General features: G+C 63.4%; 1 protein-coding gene across 3 annotated transcripts in view; it reads right to left on the bottom strand.

Moving 5' to 3' along the window:
* Positions 1-280: 280 nt before the first annotated feature.
* The window catches only part of MORN1 (MORN repeat containing 1), a 51,338-nt gene continuing 30,810 nt past the window's right edge, over positions 281-20,808 (bottom strand). Inside the window, exons 10-13 of one of the 3 annotated variants that reach the window (XM_073903482.1) lie at positions 13,828-13,979; positions 13,634-13,713; positions 2,473-2,519; positions 281-603 (exon numbers count right to left, since the gene is read on the bottom strand). In XM_073903482.1, coding sequence (XP_073759583.1) covers positions 455-603; positions 2,473-2,519; positions 13,634-13,713; positions 13,828-13,979 — 428 coding nt within the window. In that variant the 3' untranslated portion in view covers positions 281-454. The remainder of the gene's footprint in view (positions 604-2,472; positions 2,520-13,633; positions 13,714-13,827; positions 13,980-20,808) is intronic. The other 2 variants (XM_073903480.1, XM_073903481.1) reach the window with 2 other exon arrangements.

Here is a 20,808-nt window from a genome sequence, read left to right as displayed (position 1 = left end):
TTCTCATTTGGCCGCGGGTTCCCATGTCCCCGGGCTGCCTGCGGGGAGGGGGTGCTGAGCCACCCTCCAAGGCCGGGATCATGGGCGGGAGGCAGTGCTGGCTCGGACAGTAGGGCCGGCTTCACTGCCAGACTCTGGGGGCCTGGGCGGGGGGGCATCGCCCCCTCCCCAGCTTGGCCTGGGCTCCCCCTGGGGACTGGAGGTGCCAGCCAGCGGGGGGCCTGGCTGTGTGGGAAGGGGCTTGCTGTCTGCGTCAGGCGCCTCTCAGGAGTCGGTGTTGAGCGTTTTATTGAAGCCACGGGATGCGTGAAGGTGGCCCTCCAGCCCCCATTCAGTCCCACTGCAGAAGTGCAGGAAGGTGCCCCGCCGAGCAGAGGGGACGTCTTCCATTCGAAGTGAGGATGGTCTCCCGAGGGGGACACTGGTGGCTGTCAGGTGCGTGGGGGTGGCTCCCCTAGCTCGGGGACTCGGGGCCTTCTCCAGGGAAGTGGGGCTGCTGGTCCGTCCCCTTCCCCAAGACCCGAAGGTGTTTGAAGGCGGTGGGCAGCGTGTGGCCCAGGAAGGGAGGGTCGGTCACATCGCGGATCATGATGACATACTCCCCTGCAAAAGACAGGCGCTCAGACGCGGCCCCCAGGGGCCCCCGACGGCCCAGGCTCCTGCCCCTGCCTCTCTCCGGCCTCGGCTTCTGTCCACCCGCACACCCTGCCTGGGACCCTGGGACCCTGCCTCAGTGCCCCGATGGGGGCTCCAGGCCTTCTCCTCGGCCGGTGATCCTGGGACCCGGGGGCACGGAGAGCCCCTCACGGCTGATGGGGCTGCACGGCTGAGTGCAAGGATTCTTTTGAAAATATTCCCTATCTTTTTAGGAGAAAGAGAATTCGTTTCCTCTAAAATGTTTTTTTTAAACAATGAAGCTTCCGAAAACGTGGCCGCCTGGCCGGCTGTGGGCTGGGGCAGGAGGGCCGCCCTCCGGTGTGCTCGGGAGAAGAAGTACTTTCCCTCTTGCAGTCTGTAAACTGTCTGCAGAGCTTCAAAGTTGGAGAAACCGTAAAAAAGAAAATAAGAAATAACAGAAAGTGCGGTTGCCATAGAAACCGTCCTCTCCCCTCCCCCGAGCCCAAGGGGGCTGGCACCGGAGCGTGGAAAAAGCTCGCTGGGCTGGCCCGGGCTCACACCAGGAATGCGGCCGCAGCTGAGATGGGGCGCAGGAGTCGGCTCACACCGTCAGAGAGAACATTCCAGTGCCCCGGTCTGGAAAGCAGGCCCTCTCCCCGCTGCGCCCTGCGGACACCGCGTGTTCCTGGGGCAGGATGAGAAAGGGCCTCGGCGGCAGGAATTTGCTGGGCTCTGAGTCAGTTCCTTCAGCAACTCGGGGGGCCTGGGAGGGGGCCCACATTCCACAGCCCCGGGGCACCAGGCCTCCCTGGCCGGCCTGGAGGAGACGCCGCGCATGGCAACGCCACGGTGTTTCCAAGCAGCGCGGGTTTCTAGGTGTTCCCAGGAACACAGCCCCCCAGCCTGTGGTCAGTGGCGCCGGCTGAGGAGCAGGGCGCAGTGGGCAGCGGCCGCAGAACCCAGCCCAGCCCTCGTCTGACCTCGCTCCTGATGCTCTTCTCCCAGAGGCCGGGAGAGGGTCTGGCTGGTGGCCACCCAAGGCCCGGCCCACACGGTCTGGCCGCGGGCCTGGTGCCCGGCGTCCCCACAGAGACGGCGCGGCCCACATCTCAGGGACTTGGCCACCCGCTGGCTTTGCCCCTCGTGGTCTGGAAATTGCTGCTCCTCAGGGCCTGGCCCTCCTCCAGCCAATCCCCCATCGGCCCCTCCCAGCTCAGTGCGGGGCGTCCCCTCTGCCCACCCTGGACCCCTCCCCTGGGGCGCACATGAGGGTCCCAGGGGCCTGAAGGGCAGACTCGTGTGGCTGCTGCTGGGGCTCCCAGTGCCAGCCCAAAGGGGCACGTGGGGGGCGCCGCCCGGGACCCAGCCCTCCTCCTGCACAAGGTGGGCTCAGGGCCCGGAGGCCCTGCTAACACTCCCAAATACAGGCGGGGTCGCGGGGGGGGGGCCAGACCTGGAGGCCTGCCAGCCGTCCAGTCAGGCCTGGGGACACAAGGGACCAGGGACATGCACTTTGCCCATGGGGACAGAGGGGCAGCCAGGGTGGGCAAGCGCCCCTCACCACGCCCTGCCTCGTTGCCCGCAGCCCTCTGAAGGGACGGAGGCTGGAGAGGGTCTTGTGGCAGCCCTGGGCCCATCCATGTCCCCCCCAGCTCTGGTGCCTCTGGGGGTGCCTGGGGTGGTGTGTGGCGGGCGGCCAGGCTGGGAGCTGCCCCAGGCACGATGAGTGTTGAATTTAGGGGTGCGTTCAGGGAAGGGGGTTTTTCCAAAGGGTCCACAACTATGACACATGTGGGCTGTGGGGTGGCCGGTGGCCTTGGCCCGTTCGACTGAGTCCTCCTCCCGGCCACCTACCTGGGAAGGCTGCTGCCGCCGGCTCGGTCGTGGCTGCGCCGTCAGGCCTGCAGGGAGAAGAGGAGGAAGGCCCTGGAAGACTGTGGCCCCGAGGACAGCAGAGCCGCCGCGGTCCTGGCCCCCCGTGGGCTCAGCTGCACCCTTCGGGTCCTCGGAGGCCTCACCCCCGCCTTCCGAGTGCAGCGTGCGCAATCCCCTCTGGACAGCTCTCTGCCCCCCGCCCCCCGGCCGGTGCCTTCCTGTCTACACCCAAACATGCCCGTGGACAGACGCTGGAGCCCGAGCCTCACAAGCTCGCCCCTGCTTCCACAGCTGGGGCCGCCGCGTGCACAACCAGGTGTGGCTTTTGGGGGCACCGAGGCCGCACAACGCCGGGCAGAGCAGCCGCTCAGGAAAGGGCCGATGCGCCGGGTCCACTGCGTTTGGCATTTATATTCCAGTGGCAGCTGGGCTCCGTGGGAGGTGGGGCCGTGGGGGGCACTGGTGTGTCCCCTTGGGTCCCCCTCAGAAGGACCGAAGGTCCTTGTTACCTGGGAGACTCACGGGAAGGGACAAAGTAGCAGGCAGAGACAGGAGGGGCGGGCCCAGGCCTGGCCCCAAGTCTGAGGGACAGAGACCCTCACTTCTGGCCACGGCGGCCACAAGAGGGCCCTGGTGGGCAGCCCGAGGCAGCTCAGTCAAGCCTGAGGCTGAGGGCTCTGACCCGACCGGAGGTTCTCCTCTCCGTGGTGCGCCGTGATGTGCCCGCTCCGCCTGCCCGCAGGGGCGGTCACCTGCCCAGGAGGACGCGCCGTGTGCCGGTGAGGACGCCTGGCGCATGTCGTCAGCTTCTGCCCTGGGTCAGGCCCTCAGCCTCCTCCCACCACCTTGGGAGCAGGGAGGCGGCGCAGTGTGGACGCCCACCTGCGTCCTCCAGCTGCTGGACGCACTTTCCTGGTGGGACGGAGGCCCCGAGTATGGCGGGCTGGGCTTTGCCCTGAATTATCTCTCCAATGGGACTTGGAGGGGGGGCTGGGGGACTCCTCCCACCCCTGCCCTCCGTGGCTGTTGGTTTCCTGTCATCAGAGGCGGTGGGGGTGGGGGCGGGGCTGGAGGCCGGGGGCTCCCTGGCATCAGCTCGGCGACTCGCCAGGCTCCGACCCCGTGCCAAGCTTAATTACCACAGGCATGGTTTGGGTGATAAAAAATTAAAGACAAAAGATTTTAAAATTACTTCATTTCAAGTGGGGGAAAATGGGCCTTGGCTTGGACCCAGGAGCCACGTTACAAATTCTGAAGTGTGGGTGAGGAGGGGAATGCAGATAAATAATTCAGCACTAAGAATAACCAGAGTCTGTCAGCCTGCCAGCTTCAAGAGAAATAGACGGGGTTACAAGAATCCTGAGAGTTTTTACAGAACCCCCAGGGCTTCGAGAAGGCAGAGGCAGAGCCAGGAAGGAGCTGGGGAGCCTTGGTGTGAGGTGAGGCCGGAGGCGCCCGTTAGCGGGATGGCTCTCCAAGCCGCGCGGGGTGAGGGCATGGTGCCCTAGGAGACCTGGGAGGCACGTCCGAGAGGTGGGCGGCTGAGGGTGCAGCCGGAGCCCTGGGTGGCAGGAACCCTGTTCTGGGCACAGACTGTGTACACAGCACCGGGCGGAGCCTCCTGGGTTCAAGGGCGATCAGAGCAGGGAGAGGGGACAGGCCTCCTGGGCAGACTTGGGAGCTCGCGGTGGGCGGGCAGGGGGCTGGTGCTGGGAGCTGGAATGGCCGGGGCCCGCGCTGTGTCCTGTGCTTTCTCTTGATCTGCAGCTGGTGTCCTCATTGTCCTCAAGCTTCCTGTGCTTGGGGTTCCTTGTGTCTTGAATCTACAGGTTTATATTTTTCATGAAGTTTGAACACATTCCGGCCATTTCTTTGTTTCTCCTGTCACGTTCTCCCCTGCGGCACTTGGGAGCCTCTGATCCTGCACGTGGTTGGCCGACAGGAGCCGTCTGGCTCATGATGTTCAGTCTTTTCTTTCTGGGTTTCATTTGGGGGGTTGCTATGGCTGTGCCTGCAAGCTCACAGCTCTCATTTCCTTCCACCCGTCCCTGCCCACATTTTTCAGCTCCGGAGGGTGATTCCACACCTTCACGCCTCCCGTGTCTGCCGAGCATGGCCAGTCGTCCCTGCTGGACATGCACAGTCCACTCAGAACGTTTCACCTCCCCCTCTGCTGACTCTCCCATTTGTGTCATTTCTGGGTTGGCTTTGATTAGTTTATTTTTCCTCATTATGGGTTGTACTTTCCTGCTTTCTTCGTGTGCCTGGTAATCTTTGGTCAGATGTGAGACATCGTGAACTTTACTTTCTTGGCTACTGGCTACTTTGTATTCTTATATTCTTGATGCTGTTCAGTTCCTTAGAGATGGTTTGATCCTTTTGGGTCTGGCTTTTAAGGTTTGTTAGGTGGGGTTCAAGATAGGGTTCATTATTCCCCACTACTAAATACTCTTCTGATGTCCTGTGAATCTGGAGGTCTTCCGGGCTGACCGCTGGACCAAGCACTCTCCACCGCCCTGTGTGAGCTCCGGGCAGGGCTCGCTGGGACCCTCTCTGCGGTTTTCCCGGCCTCAAGCACATTCCTCATGCTCTGCAGATCTCTAGGACTCTTTCCTCTCCCGCGCTCCCTCCTGCAGACTCTAGCTGCCTGGGCTTTCTAGGACTCGTAGCTCCATCTCTGCCCTTGGGGGGCCCCTGGAACTGCTGCGTCCGCTCCCTGCACCACAGCTGGAAATGCTCTCAGGAAGCGAGCTGGGGCCTTGAAGTGTCATGAAGGCTGGCTGTTGTTTCCCGGCTCTTGTCCAACTTGGTTGTTGTTTACCTGTTTGTGTGTGGAGGGGGGAGCAAATCCTGCCCCTTGCACTTCATCCTGGCTGGAAGCAGAAGCCTGCTTCTGCATCTGTAGACCAAACTGGGATGTGGAGCCCTGATGGTCCCAGCTCGTGTCCTTGTGGTCAGTCCTGAAGGGTTGAGGCTCCTCGTGGAGGGCAGAGCATGAGGCCTCTGCCCCTGCTATTTGGGGTCATCCTTCGAGGGCCCCCAAATGGCATCTTGTCCTGACTGCTTGTGGCCCTGTGAGGTGGGGCCTGATCCCACGTGAATCATCTGTAGCATGGAATCACCTTCCCATGGTGGGTCTTCCAGTCCCCACAAGGCCCCAGGAGGGGAACTGGATGGCCTCCTGCCAAGGTCAACAAGGTAACCCTGCAAGTTCCTCCTAGGTGTTCAGCTACCCGAGTGGCTCACCAGTCCAGTGGCTGTCCCCTCAGCACAGCCTGCCCTGGTGCTCCCCATGACCCCGTGTCTTTCCCTTTCTTCAGGCCCTGAGAATGTCATTTCTGAGCCACGTGACCTTGACTAGGACATGTGTGTCTCAGGACTGCACTGAAAAGTCATGAGGACCCACAAGAAGGCACCTGGGACTCTGTCCCACTGGAATTACCATGAGCACTTCTGACCCTAAGCAGAACTGTCGCTGAGGTGATGCCCACAGCAGCCTGGGCAGGGCATGGGGGCCACAGGCAAGGTCTGGGGTGTGTGGGTCCTCAGTGCTTCTCTGCAGGCCCGGGTGGTGGTGCGGGGGAGAACAAATTGGCAGAGCTCAAGAAATGGCCATAATTGGAGAGGAAGCCTGAGGCCAGTCAGCCAGACCCTGGCCTAGTGGGGCTGGAACCTGTGTGCACACTTGTCCTTTCACTGGGCAGCTGAACAGAGGGAGGCGGACGTGGTTGGCCGGGGAGGGTGTGAAGTGTGTGAAGACCCCACGGCCAAGCGCACGGTGGGTTGCAAGAGAAGGGGGTTCCCTTGAGTGAACCAAAGGTCTCCAGTAGCCCAGGTGACCCGGGCCTGTCCACCCACAGGTCACTGAGGGCCCAGCAGGGCTCTGGGCTTGGTGGCCCTATGGTTAGACAGAGGAGGCCCATTGGCTGAAGACCAGGCTGGGGGGCAGGGGGCTGGGGGAACAGTCTCAGGGCTTCGTCAGGCCTGGCCCTGACCCTTGTTGTCACTGGTTTTCAGGCTGTGGAGGGGGCACGGGGACCAATCTGCCCAAGGCCCACCCAGGGCAAGAGGGCACAGGGACCCTTTCCTGCATCCTGGTTTGGGGAGAGCCCCCACCTCTGGAGCAGTGTGTGTCAAGGCCCAGGATCCTGGCCTCTGCCCATGGTCCTGTGGGCATCACGGCTGTCCTCCTGTACAATGGGCTGTGCTGGCTGAGGGAACCGCGGAGCCATGGAGTCAAAGACACAGATTAGGAAAACTGCCGCCCGGAGGGTGTGTGGCGGGCAGAGAAGCTGCCCGGGCTCTCCTGACCTGCTCACGTGGGATGTGAGCCCCAGGGCTCTCTGTGGCCCCCATGGAGGGCCCATAAGAAAGTTCCAAAATTAGAACAGTCAGCTAACTGCGGGAGCAGGGCTGGCCTGGATCTGGGGCTGAGCTGGACAGCATTGCGGCTTCCTGGGGACCCCCGGGATGCAGGAGGTTCAGGGCCGCGGGCCCCAAGTGAGAGCCACGGTGGGCAGCCCTGGCTTCTCTCCCAGACAGTGTGGCCCCAGGGGTGGTCTGCTCCGCGGGGCCCCCAGCAGGCCTGTCCCCACCCAAGCTCACAGTGGGACTGGGGGTGACGCTGCTACAGTGCCCCTCAGAGTGAGGCCCCTGCACACGTGTGTGTGCGGGAGAGCGGCTGAGGGCCAAGAGGGAGGGGGCGCAGATGCACCAGAGGCTCCAGGAAATCTCAGCCTAGACCCGGGGGGCCAGAGGGGCGGGGGCTCCAGGGACCATTTAGGGGCCCCTGTAGCCAGTGGGCAATCAGCTCTGGGCCCTGAAAGCCCACAGGGGGTGCCTGCTCCCTCGTGGGGCTGGGGGCGCCTGCCGGTGGCCTGCAGTGGGCGTGTGAGGGGTTAAGGCCCCGCCTGCCGCCAGCCTCTGTCTGCTGTCGTGGTCACTGTTCTGGCCCTGTGGTGCCGTGGGGGGTTAGGGCGGCCCGAGCGCCAGCCCAGCTGCTTCATCTGCCCCGCTGGCCCTCACACCCGCTTCCGTTTATTATTCCTGCTCGGACGAAATGGGGCTCATTTCTCCATCTTTAAAGTTTCCGAGGAAGCTTTCAGTCCCTATCTCAGGGACTGTGTGTCTCAGGACTGTTTTCCATGGACACACGCAGAGGGGCTGCCTGCCGCTGGATGGGGCGGCAGAGACCGCGCCCGCTCTGTGAGGGATCCGTGGCCCGGGGAAGGGCGGCAGGTTGCAGTGGGGACCAGAGCCCCCTACACGGCGCCCTCTTGTCTTAGGAGCTCTCACCCCCGGGGGGCTGTCCCAGGGCCCACCTGAGATCAACCCGCCCCTCCCCTCAGCGCCGCAGCAGACCCGCGCCGAGAGCCCCCTGACACACTCCCTGGTGACGCAGGCTGCAACCCAGCGGAGGGCCAGCACATACCCAAGGCTGGAGGGCCCTGCCTGCGCAGGAGGGGCTTGGCGGGGGGGGGTGGGGCGGGGGGGGAAGCCTGGGGGCAGAGGCGCCTGTGGGCTTCACCCCGGACCTCCTGTGGGGTTTCTTTGGGTCACTGGAGATTCAATTCAAAGCACCTGCCCCAGCCTCCTGGGCTGAGCCCTGTGTAGGTCCCAGAGTGGAGGGAGAGGGTGGGGTACACCCAGAGTCGGCCCCCAGAGACGGCCGTGGTGCAGTGGGAGGCCTGGGGCTGTGACAGTTGCCGACCGGGCCCAGCCAGGAGCCACGAGGCTGCTTCTGTGCGCTCCACAGGCCCCGGCCAGGTCTGGCCGCATAAGCTGCACTTTCGGGCTCACACCCAGCCCTGGCTCTTCACCGGCCGGGCCCGCCCCACAGGACCCCACACCCCCGCCGGGGCTGGCGCCGCGAGCCTGTCCCACCGACCCTGGAGGGCCCTGCCCAGAGCATCTCCGGGTCATGGTGAGGCCAGCCAGGGTGGACAGGACAGTGCCCAGGCCCCAGGGCAGACGAGGGGGGATGGTACGTGGACCTGTGTCCCCGGGGCAGGGTCAGCGAGGAGCCCAGGATGCAGGGGATGGGGGCCTGCGTCAGGTGCTCAGCGGTCACCTGCACGACCCTGCGCGGATGCACTGCCAGCCCCAACTATCTATGCAAGTAAAAACATTAATTGGCTCCATCTGTGTTGGCCTGATGACTGATTAAATGACTAATCACGGAAGTCTTAATTAAACCCATTTTTCTCCGAGTGAGCAGGGGAGGGGCTGTGCTGGCCAGCGCGCGTCAGGCTCCGGCTGGCCGTGTGCTGAGCCGGCAACAGCGGTCAGGGGTGAGGTCGCCCCCGGGGCCTCACGCACGGCCGGGCTGACGGGCGGCGTTTCGGCGGGTGGGGCCGCGCGCCGCTGCCTTGTCCTACTACAGAGCACACATTTAGGGTTTCGGGGAGGGCGAATGCCCTGTTCTGATGGAATTCTCGTGGGTGGCTGGGCAAGCTCACGGCCACATTTCCAAAATCGACTCCATCTTTTACAGCTGACAGGATCTCACATCACTCAGGAACTGACAGGCCTCTGTGTCATGTTGTGAAACTCCGTGATGTGCCAGGAATGTCTCCGCAGGAGCGCAGCGAGAAGCCCGCGGTGGACACTGGGCTCTCCCGGGGAAGAGCGGCAGACCAGGCAACGCTCCGCGGTCAGCAGGGACCCAAAGAGGACAGGCTCCTGGTGCCAGCCTCGGCGGGGGTGCGGGGTCCTGTGGAGCACAGCCACAGGCCCCCGGGGCCCTCGGGACGGAGCCTGGCCCCAGGCCGTGGGCACAGAGAAGCAGGCTTGTGGCTCCTGGCTGGGCCACTGCCACGCTCTGCCGCAGGGATGGAGTAGATTCGCAACTCCCGCGGCCATCTGCCGACCCGCCCAGTGCTGCCTCACCCTGCAGGAGACGGCTGGCCTTGGGGACTTGGGGACTGGAGCAGACCCACCTGAGCCTGAGGAGGGAGCAACTCAGGGCCCAGGCTCTGAGAGAGTGGAGAAGACAGGGCCCCGATTCACGCCATTCCCGGGGAAATGGAGTCAGATGGGGCCACACCCCTTCTGGGACCCCAGAACCCAGCTCAGGACCTCAGCGGGCCCCTTCCCCGTCAGCCACACGCTGGGCCCTCCCAGCCTGGGACTCTGCTGAGTGTGGCTGGGTGGGGGTCTGTGTGGTGAGGGGCCCCGAGTGGGCCGGGGGCTGGGCCCCTTAGCACCTGGCTGCCCCTGAGTGCCCCCTTCCCTGGGCAGGCACACACCCCAAGAATAAGTGGTCAGAGCATGTGTGCTGGAGGGTAGAAGCCCAGTGGCCTCGGCGCCTGACCGACCCTTCACCTCCCTTCCCTCCACCAAAATGCACAAAGGTGATTCTTCTTAGACATTGAAGATAATGGAGAATTATGCCTGGAAGTTGTAACAAGAGGCAAAGGATTCCTCTGGAACGCTCTACCCTTCTTATGTAAATTAAAACCTCTGCCAGGCTCCAAAATTACAGGGTGGCGAGTCCCTCTTAATCTTTTTCAATCATTTCTATTGTGTGAGCCTCCCGGATGGCAATAATGGGCTGCTCTGTGGGCAAAGTGAGTAGATGAGCAAGCGCGTGGTTTACTGTGGCTTTGAGGGGTCATCAGGGAGGGGGGGACGGGCAAGGGTCCACAGCTGACTGGTGGCTGGAGGCTCAGCGAGACCTGTCCTTTCCCAGGGCCCTGGAGCACGTTAGAGGTGACTCCTGTCCGTGGGGCCACAGGGGGCTGAGGGTACGTCCGAGGTGCTCTTGCGGGACAGACGGCCTGTGTCAGCGGGCGCCGTGCCCCAGGCCTGCAGCCCAGCCCCCGTGACCGCTCCCACAGACCCTTGCTCCCCACTTGGGTCACCCCAGGTGGGATGGCAGCCACCTGGACTGCTTCTCCCACCCTCTCCGGCCTTGGGGTCTGACACCCAGACGCCAAAGGCTGCGCACGCATGGCTGGGACAGTCACGTCAGCCCAGTGATGCCGCCCTCCCACTGCCTGCGGGAGTTCTTGAACCGGCTGCCGACACCCACAGACCACTTTGCGCCCCTGGTCGCTGGCCACTGGGAGGGGGGCAGCGTGTGGTGGGTTTCTGGGTGTGGAAGCCATCTGCACACACCCCATCTTGGCCCCACGGAAATTCTTAGACTTTGGGAACTTGGTTGGAAAGGACAGAGGCTCTGGAGTCGCTGGAGGGCGAGAGGAAGTGCGTAGAGCCCGTGGTCTGGGCGGGGTGGTCCCAGGGCCCTTGGCTCTGCGTCCCTGGGGCTGTGTTGTGTGCGGCCCCTTTGCTGCCACAGGGGGAGACGGGGTTGGGAGGGCCGCCCCCTCCCAGCCTTTTCCCCCCACTTTTCCCTCCCTCCAGGGGGCTCTGTCTAGACTAGGAGGCAGACTGCAAACCCACAGCCAGAAATGCAGAATGCCAGGCTGGGATGCCCAGTTGGCCTGACGCAGTCTGTGGGGGGACCTGGGGGGAGAGCCGACGGGGTCCTGCTCCCCACCACAGGCCCGCTCCCCGTTACAGAAGGTGGGGTCCGAGTGGTAGCCTTCCCGGGAGGCCAAGGTGTGTGTGAGATGGCATCTCAGCCCCCTATGGAGGGGAAGGCGGTGGCTGCGTGCTGGGTGGGGGCTGGTCTGTGGCAGGAAGCTGCCAGAGCCCCTCCCAGATGCTCCCTCCCCCATGGGTCCTGGCAGCTGGGGCCTCACAGAGCGTCAGGAGCATCTCGTTCCCTTGACCCTGTCTCGTTCACGTGGAGGTGACCCCGGGGGTGGTCCAGAGGGCCACCACACATCTGAGACGTGGGTGGGGTTTCCTCACGGCCAACCAGACCCAGCGTGAAGTCCAGGCCTTCTGACCTGCCAGAGTCAGCCTGGGTTGCTAGGAAGGATGGTTTTCTTAGAATTCCAAAAGGTGGGCTTTGGGGGTCATGAGCCAGGTTTGGATGCTGGTGTGGGGAGTTGGTGCCTGAACCAGAGTCAGAGGCTGGTGGGGGGACATCAGAACAGCCCCTGTCCCCACAGCAGAGCCGGGAGGGGGTGCTGGGGCCGATGCTGGGGGCCTCGGGCAGGTTCCCCCTCACTCTCCTGTGCATGGGGCCGGAGGACCACAAGGCACCCAGATGGGGTAGGGGGACTTGGGGGCACAGAGCAGGGGACCCTGAAGGCAGCTGTGGAGGTGGTGGGGGCTGAGAGAGGTGACGTGCCACACAGACCCTGTGACGGGGGCAGGGGAGGGGGCTCAGTGGGGCAGTCTGCAGCCACATCAAGGCTCAGACCTGTGCCTGCAAACGTGCTGCCCCCAAGTCATGGGATCCACTGGAGCTCACCATGAAAACCATCTTTCCAGGCTTCTTATATGTGGAAGTCATCAGCTGGGCCGCCCAGAGATTCGGGCTCCCTGGGGAGAAGGGGCAGCAGCCCCCACGAACCTCAGACAGGCGCAAGAATGCGTCAAGGCCACGTGACCAGCTCACAAAGCTCACTCACAGAGATGCGGAGCATTCCACACGCAAACGTGCCTTCCTGGGACTGCCACCCCCCAGGACGAGGACCCCGGTCGGACTGACCCCTCCGTCCTTTTCCTCAGGAGGACCAGACAGCAAGGGCCTTCTGTTTGCTTGAAGTTGCCACGGTGACAGCCCTGAGCCCGGAGCCCTGAGCCCGGAGCCCTGAGCCCGGAGCCCGGAGCCCGGAGCCCTGAGCCCGGAGCCCGGAGCCCAGAGCCCTGAGCCCGGAGCCCGGAGCCCGGAGCCCGGGGCTGTGTGCGCCTGTGTCTGCTTCTGGCCCGCACATGCGTTCCCGCCACCGAAACACTGGGTGGCCGCGGCGTCTCCACGTTTAGCAGATCTTGGCCGTTTTTCCCACGTCTCTGCTTCTCTAGTTACTGTGCAGAGCGGGCCACAGAGTTAATTCACACACCATGACTCAGAGCCACACGCAAGGGAGGCACCTTCCCCGGGAAACAGCGCGTCCCGGCTCTGCTGCGTGAGCGGGATCAAAGGCTTGTCAGCCGGCCGACACAGTGCCAGCCTCCAGAGTCCCGGCCCGGCCCACGCCCACCGGCGTCAGCGATGAGCAATCTAACTGCGGGAAGGCGTCAGGCTGTGGCGGCTCAAGGCGGATGCCACAGGCCCTCTTCCCACTTCTCCTGGATTTCTATTTCCTCAAGTTTCATCACCGGGTCTATGCCCACAGGCCTCTGCCCACGAGCGTGGCTCTCTCTGCAGCCCCCTGGCTGGTGCGTGAAGAGAGAGGTGCGCCCCGGGGGCGGGCGCCACGGCCCCTGGGGCTGATGGGACCACATGCACCTGTCAGAGGCCTGCCCTCGCCGGCAGGTGGGCATCTGGGAAGGCCTGACAGCCGTCCCCGCTGCCGAGGGGCCACGTTGCCCCCCGCTCCGCCCACACTGGGCCCCGTGCGCCCTGTCTTCCAAGGGAGGACTCCTGTCTTTCAAGAGCAGGTGACTTTTCTCAGGGTCGGCGCGCCACATTGTCAGGACATCCTGCTCGCAGCCCTGGGTCTGCTCTGCTCCAGGCCCCAGCAGCAAAGGAGACCATGGGGGGCGGCGGCTCCCAGCTGCTCGGGGAGCCCTGGGGGGAGCGAGGTGAACTCAGTCGGGCCACATGGTACTGACAAGGGCGGTCTCCTCGGCCCCCGCAGTGGGGCACACAGCCCTGTACAGTGGCTCTGCTCTGCTGCAGGACAGGCGTGTGGGGACCCCGGGCCTGTGGCAGGTATGTGGCTGGCATGTGGTGAGCCCGTGGCCGCCTGGCACGCAACAGTGAGGAATGCTCTGCTCACCCTGTGGGCCACCCCCCCCCGGCCTCTGCGCACACTCGAGGAGTATCCCTTTCTGCCCAGCCGGCCCCTGGAGGAAGGACCAGTGTGGCTTCCCCACCACCGGCATTATATGAAGAAGCAGGCTGCCCTGCTCTGCCCACCTCGGGCCTATCTGAGTGCATGGTCCAGCACGGCCCGACTGGACCAGGGCTGGGCTCCTGTGAGGCGGCAAGCCTGGCCTCTCCTGCTGTCCAGGCCACAGAAGCACCTGCAGCCCCTGGGGCACCCTGACCTCTGCCTGTGAGGGCACGCACCTGGGAGGCTACACCCGCAAACGCCCCGAGTCGGTCAACCTCTCCTACCTGCTGCCTCCTGGCGGGTCCTGCATGGCGGGCATCGTCCTCCCGGGGCCCGGGCTGCCTCTGGGCCTACAGCCCGCCTCCTAGAAGGAGTGATGGGGGAGGGCTCAGAGGGGCTCCCGGGTGCCCTGGCTCAGCGGTGGGCAGCGTGCAGGCTGAGCGATGGCGGGGGTGGCGGGGGGTCTCCCTGCCCCTACCTCACGGAGGCCGTTGAGAAAGAGGATGGGGCTGTACCCGGGCGGTGGGGGCCCAAGGCGGACATCCGAGAATCGGGCGCAACCTTGTTTGACACACCGGCAGTCCTCAGGGCAGTGGGGCTCACAACCCCAGGAAGAGGAGGAGGTCTCTCCTGAGAAGTGAAGAACAGAAAGACCCTCTGCAGTAGCACGAAGCCAAGATTGGAGAGAACATTTCCCGTGGCCTCTCCCAAGTGCAGCTTCTGCAGCTGAGCCGGCTGGGGCCACGGGCGGCCATGTGGGCCCGGGCTGCTGGAGCCCTGCTGCCCAGAGCACTGGCCGTGTGGCCATCTCCAGGTGAGTGGCCGGGCAGGGGGCAGGGCCTGGCGTACATGGCAGGCTCCAGGCCGGTATATTTTGGGGCCCACCATGAGGGCCTGGCAGGCCGATTCTTTGGGGCTGAGAGGGTCCTGGGTGCCTGGGACAGGGCCTGGACAGGCCCCAGGTCAGAGGCCCTGCCCTGGGCCGGGCTGGGCCTCTCTTGCCCCGTGTGCCAGGAGGAGGACATTTCTACTTCATGGCTGCGTGATGAGCATGGAACACGAAGCCACTGGCAGCCACCAGCCCCCATTAGGGGCAGCAGCCGCCAGGAGACCCCCAAATCCTCTGGCATCTAAGAATGGCAGTGGGCTGGACTCAGCCCTGCAGCAGGTACCCCCACGCGGACGCTGTCCCTCCTGGCTTTCTTCATTCCCCTGCTCCTGGCACCCCAAAGTGTGAGGGGGATGGGGCGTTTCCTTCTGGCGGTCCCCTGCCCAGGCTCCGTCCCACTGGGCTGCCCCCTTCCTTCGTCCCATGCACAGGAAGCTGGCGGCTGGGATGGGGTTGTCACCAGGGCTGTCCCAAATACACATGTGTCAGGACCCGCTATCCTGTAGGGGCTGGGCTCCCGGCTTTCCGGACCGACCTCTGTCCTGAGGTCCCTGCCCCGCGCTCACACACCGTCAGGGACAAGCCACCAGCAGGAGTGGTCAAACCTCAGGGAGGAGGCTGGACGGGGCCCGGGGGCTGTAAGCATTAAAGCCCCTTCCCTGGAGCCCGACTTCTGCAGACGGGCCCCAGAAGTATTTCCAAATCACAGGTAGGGAATAATTTCTCTCAGAGGTGTCTTCATTTCATCCTTACGGCGCATTCTAAAAAGTAAAGTCTGTCCTTTGGCAAGGACATTCTTCAATGCCCTTCTCACCATTAGCTTTGGCTGCCCTCACGCTGTTTATGTCCTGGGCAGTGACTGGGGGCCGCAGGGCTGATGGCCGTCCATGGACGGCTTCCAGTGGGCTCGAGCGGAGCTGGTTGCCTCCGGACAGTAAAGACCCCGGCTCTGTACCCTAGACCCCCGTCCAGGTGACCGCACAAGAGTGGGTTGCGGATGCACCTCCAACAGCAACATGCCGTTTCCCGGGGGGGGGTGGCAGGGAGGGGACTGGCACACCCAACCCGGAGCACGTCCCCTCCCTCAGCTTGGAGCCAAGCCGCTGCAGGCAGATCCTCCCAGAAATCTCCGGGCCTCTCTGAGCAGAGGTTCCGTCATTACATCCACGTGGTGAGGAGAAGCCAGACCCAGAGCGCCAAGGGCGCCGCCCCGCTGACCTCCACGCTCTGCCTGGTGGCACGAATGTCACTGAACTCAGCAGGGCCCATGGGCGGGGCGGCACAGGGACAGCCAATGCGATTCAGTAAAACCGCATCTTCTAGCCACAGGCTTGACATCCGCCATCACCTGGTCTCCCATCCGCCCCTCCCCACTCACCACCACAGGTCTCCCTCTGTGCCATCCATTGCCCATGGACCAGAGACCCCTTCTTGTCCAAACTGAGAGAAACGCAGCACCAGTGACCTTTAACCGAAGCAGACGTGTGTCTGCGTCGGAGAGGCAGTCTTCTAGATTTGGCCTGCTCGGGCCCACAGGGCGCCGAGGTCCCTTCCCTGCATATGAGGGCCCCTTTGGCACATGGGGTTCGCACACCCGGCCACCCCCGCCGCTGTCCCCACCTCTCAGATGTGACGCCCAGGCCTGCTGCCACCTTCCCAGGGATGGGCACCTCTGGTGCTCGGGGCACAACCTAGCCTGGCCAAGCTCGGTCCCTGCACACCGGCCCCTCCTCTTGGACACGGCCCCGTGGCCTCCTTTGCCTCCGCGTCTCAGCTGGACCATAGCTTCCCGGCTCGAACACCCAAGCAGTCACTCAGCTTCTATCTGCTCTGCATGTGAGATGTCCCAGCGGGCCGGGCCTGCCGTGCCCTGCCACCCGCCCGTGCGAGGACTGTGGCCCAGGGCGCCTGTGGGGTGGGTGGTGTCTCGGCCTGGCCACAAGCCTCCGATAGAGTGTGCACCCCGCCCCCCCATGGAAGGTCTGGGAGAGGCTTGCAGACCCTGCTCTGCCCCTGAGACAGAATGGGGGAGCTCTTTGGGCTGCGTAGGAGTTGAGAATCCACTTAAAGCTGCATCTGCTCAGGGTGCTGTCAGCTCAAAGCTTCACCAGGAGAATTTAGAATCTGGGTTTCCCACAACCTCGGCCCAGTGCCCCCTGCCTGGGCCTGCACTGCTCTTGGGCACCAGTGGCCACAACTGACCGCCCCCCGCCGCCTCCGCGGTTGGACATCCAACGCTGCCGCCCCCATCCACACCCCCTTTGGGTGGGCGCCTTACTGCGCTTGGAGGTGAGCACCACGTTGGTCCAGCTCCGGCCTCCTCGGGGTCAGATTCCCTGCCCCAGATCCTTGCAGGAATGTCCATGGGCTGCCTCCCAGACGGAGCTCCGGGTCCCCCAGACCCAATTCCTACCCTGCAGGTCCCCCACTCTTGCCCCACCAGAGACGCGGGCGACACCCCTGATTCTGCCCCTCCCTTCACTGGCGTCCCTCAGTCCTGGTGTCCCCACAGTCACCATCATGGGCCCATCCTCACTCCCAGCGCGTGGATTCACTGCCGGGGGAGGGCCCCGCCTGCTCCAGACCCCCACTGACTTTCTCCTGCATCCTGAGCACACGCCAAGGCCTGAGGCCGCAGGACCTCCAGCGCCAGCCACTCCCACTACTCACTGCACCTCGTCCTGGCTCAGCACCCTGCCGCATACCGAGCCTCTGGACACTTGGCCCCTCCGGCCTCTGCTTACACCCTGACCTGGGGCATTGTTGCAGGTGCCGTGTCCTGCTGGCACTGGGTGGCCACGTGCACCCCTAACACTCACCCCCTCCTGCAGCCCCTTCTTCACCCTGTCCGCCCTGCAGGCAGGTGCCCCCCAGGGGATGTCAGACTACCTTCTGATAAAGGACCACGCTGCAGGGACACCGCCCTGCCCACAGCACAGGCCAGTGCGGATCCCCCCCCCCCCCAGCTGCGCTCCTGGCCAGAGCCCCCACCCCTGTGAGAGAGCTGCCTCACCGTGCATCAGATTCTCTGGGGACCCCATCCTTCTCCTCCACCAGGGCCCCACGGGCCCCGAGGGAGCCGCCAGGAGAAGCAAGTGTCCCAAGATCCCCTCCTGCTCCTGATGGGACAGTGTTCTTGGGTGAGGGTCCCGCCTTGGCCTGAAGGGGCCCTTGGAGCTGCTCCCAGCCACTCTGGGGGGCACTCCCCAGCCTGGCCACCCCGCGAGGCAAGGCCCCGACCTGCAGATGCTGACTCCAGCTCTCAGGAGTTATTTCCAAAGCCTTTATGTCGATTTTAATTATCCGCAAGATAAAGGTCACTGCTGCCTCCGGGGGACTGGGGTGGGGGACTCGTAACAGGAGGCTGCGCCGCAGGGAGATCGGCGCTTGACCTCTCTGGGAGGAAATGTCGATTAATTATCTTTTTACAGCCAACTCAATTAGACTCCCTAATCACCTGTGTAGGACGCGGAGACAAAGGCAGAGCGGTGGCCGGAGTAAACAAGCCTCCCGGAGGCCGGGCCGCGACCGTAGAACAGCCGCAGTGGGCCCCGGGCGGAGAGCCAGCCACAGGCTGGAATGTTTTCTTCATTTAAGTGAATCAAAAAAATAAATTGTTATCGGCCCCGAGGGGCCGAGAGCCGCCTCACGTGGAGGTGACCAGACACACCGCATTAGTCTTTAGAGCAGGCTCAATTAGCCGAGGAGCACGGCGCTGCCAAAGGCAGAGGACTCGTGGGGCCAGGTCTCCACGACCCAGAGAGAGAAGAGGCCGCTTGAGTGCTGGGCAGGGCCGGGTGGGCACCCTTGGGACCCTTCTCGGACGGCCCAGGTCGCCAGACCAGGTCTCGCTCTGGGCTACGTGCTCCCTGCCCACCCGTCCATTTGTCCAGCGTGGGGCTGGCCTGACCGGGCCCCAGATATTGTCTTCGACGTGACCCTGGAGCAGGACCTGCGCAGTCCCAGGAGCCCCTGCCAGGAGCCCCCAGCCTGACCTCTGCCCCACATGTCCCCACAGGCCGCAGCCGGGGTGGAGAGGCCCGGGGAGCCAGCCCAGACACAGACGGTCCCCACGTGGGCGACTAAGGCCGCATCCGGACTGCAGGCCTGGGGCAGGTTTGGTTCATGGTTTTATCCAGAGGCTTTCAAACTCAACAGTTTCCCAAGGAGCCTGCGTGAGAACCAGGCCAGCAGGGAGCTCGTGGGGCCTGGTGGGGAGGGGTGGGCGTACAGCCGTTCAGAACCCCGGCCCTGGGGCCCGCAGCGTGGACCAGGACCCCCAGCCCCTCAGGCTGCGCTCGGCAGGGCCCACGCCGGGGACCACGGACTGTTCCTGACAAGGAACCTGACACCTTCCTTCCCCTTCCTTTACCAAAGCGTGGAAAATGGACTTGACACAAAGCCATTGTCCCCGTTGGCCCACGTCATTTCTGGATGCTCAGAAAATAAAGGTTGTGCTGCGTGCCCCCGAACCTAGCGCTCCAGTGCGGCCCTGTCCTCTCCGGTATGTGCGTCCTGAAGGCGGCTGTACGCTGTGCACCCCGCCAAGTGGCTAAAGCGTCCCCTTCCCCCAGATGCTACCCGAGTGCACACTGCTGTTTCCAGACTCTCTCCTGGAGCTCTGCGGGGCTGGACTCGCAAATGGGACATGAAAGGGGGTGGCATGGCTGCCTGGGGCGTGGCTGAGGACCAGCCCCAGGATGGAGGGGACGTGGGCCAGACGTGCGCTTGGGGGTGGGAGCTGGCAAAGCCCCTGGCAAACCCCCAGGACAGGGGCACAAATGTGGGGGGTTCTTCCTGAGCCTGTCTCCGATGTCCCCCCACTCCTCGCCTCCGGAAGGCTCCCCCGGCCAGACTGCTTGTACCGAGGGGCCAGAGTGAGGCCGGGCCGCCCCCGAGATGGCCTTGCCCTCCTCAAGTGTCCTGCCCGAAGTGGTTCCTGAATCCCAGGGGCCACGCTGGGCACCAGGAGAGCCCCATGCCCCTACCGGCCGGGGCAGGGGCCTCACCCAAGCACTGTGCCCACTCCCAGTGGATGGAGAGCACTGGGGCTGACAGGAAGAAGGCCAGAGGCTCTGTGACACGGGGTGAGGGCAAGCAGGGCTCTGACCGCAGGAGACCAGGCGCCCCTGCTGGCCGGTCCCAGGAGGGAGAAGGGCTGCACACGGGCAGCTGGTCAGGTGGGATGTGTCCCCTCCCATTTGTGCCTCAATGGTCAGAGGCTAAACCTGAGGTGGATCAGGACACAAATCAGTGTCCGTCCCTGCCTGGCCTGGTGGCTTTCAGCGGTCTGGGGCCTGTCCAGCAGATAGCCTCAATCCCCCAGGGCCACGGGGAAGGGGGCTCACCCTGCCCCAAGCAGGGCTTCCTCACTGCGGTGTGGGCATGGAGACCATCTTGGGGAGCCCCCCAGGCCCCCCCTTGTATAGGCCTCTGAGGCCAGAGCCAGGGTGAGAATGAAATCCAAGCTGGCTCTGCGCCTACTGCTAGAGCGGAGTTTGCTCCTGCCGGAGCAGCCGTGCCCCCGAGGCCCATCCACGGGGGCACAGCACCAGCAAAGCCTGACGGAAGCCCAGGCCTGTCTGCCTCTCTCCTTTCTCTCCAGGGTCCCCCAGAGATCTGCTGCTTGGGGTCCTGTGGGTGCTCCTGGGGTTCCCGCTCTGTGGCAGGTGCTCCTGGCCCCAGGCCAGCAGCTGCAGGAAGGAGGAGAACCAGGGGGCCGAAGGGGAGAGGGGCTGCGGTCTCAGGTCCTGTGGCCACCACCCCTCGGATGCGTGGTTTCAGGCAGACGTGCCCCCTGACTTTTGCGTTCATCCCATTGGTCCTCCCTGCATTGGCCTCGGAGGCACAGGGGTATCTGCTCTTGTCAGGGACATTCTTTCTGTGGGGTAGGATTCCTCGACGAGACATTTACAGCACAAATTTCCCTTTAAAAATATGGATCTTTCATGCCAGCTACTCTACCATAATTAACCATAGACAATTAATATTAAAACATGTTACCACCCCAAGAGGCAACGAAATTTCCAGAAGTTCTCTGCTACCCATTCCGTCACTTTTATTGTCATGATTGGATTAGCGGCAAAGGGCACCTTGATTTTTAAAATTATCTTACAATTACGGATGATTCTTCGTAGATCCCATCTGATGAATACTCAAAACCATTTGTTCAACAAATGGAAAATAGGGAACCACTCAGATCAGCTGGGAACATTTCCTGGGAGGGTTTTGTGCGTTTAAAAAAAAGAGAGAGAAGCAATCTGAGGTTCTCTCCCTGCTACAGCTTTATTAGGTTCCCAAATCCAATTTACGGGGGGGTGGGATTGTCTGGGCCCCTGGGCTCCGCTGCCTGACAACGTCCCTGCAGCAATTATCAGCACCTGCATTAGGACTCAATGGGCCTAAATTGCCAGGGGGCGAGCAGACACCCCACTGATGGCAATTAACATAAAAGGGCGCTACCGTTTAAAGCTGTGGGTGGGAATTACAAAAGGTTAAGCGTCTAAATATAAAAATCTTTTTGAATATAACATCAATGTGCTTTGTTACTAAAGTGTGGGTGCTGTAATT

Source organism: Callorhinus ursinus, unplaced genomic scaffold (genome assembly GCF_003265705.2).
Source record: "Callorhinus ursinus isolate GAN/ISIS: 27379988/994484 unplaced genomic scaffold, GSC_fseal_2.0 scaffold18, whole genome shotgun sequence".
Taxonomy (NCBI): Eukaryota; Metazoa; Chordata; class Mammalia; order Carnivora; family Otariidae; genus Callorhinus; species Callorhinus ursinus.
The sequence above is the reverse complement of the archived record's forward strand: the minus strand, read 5'-3'. Positions and strand labels throughout refer to the sequence as shown.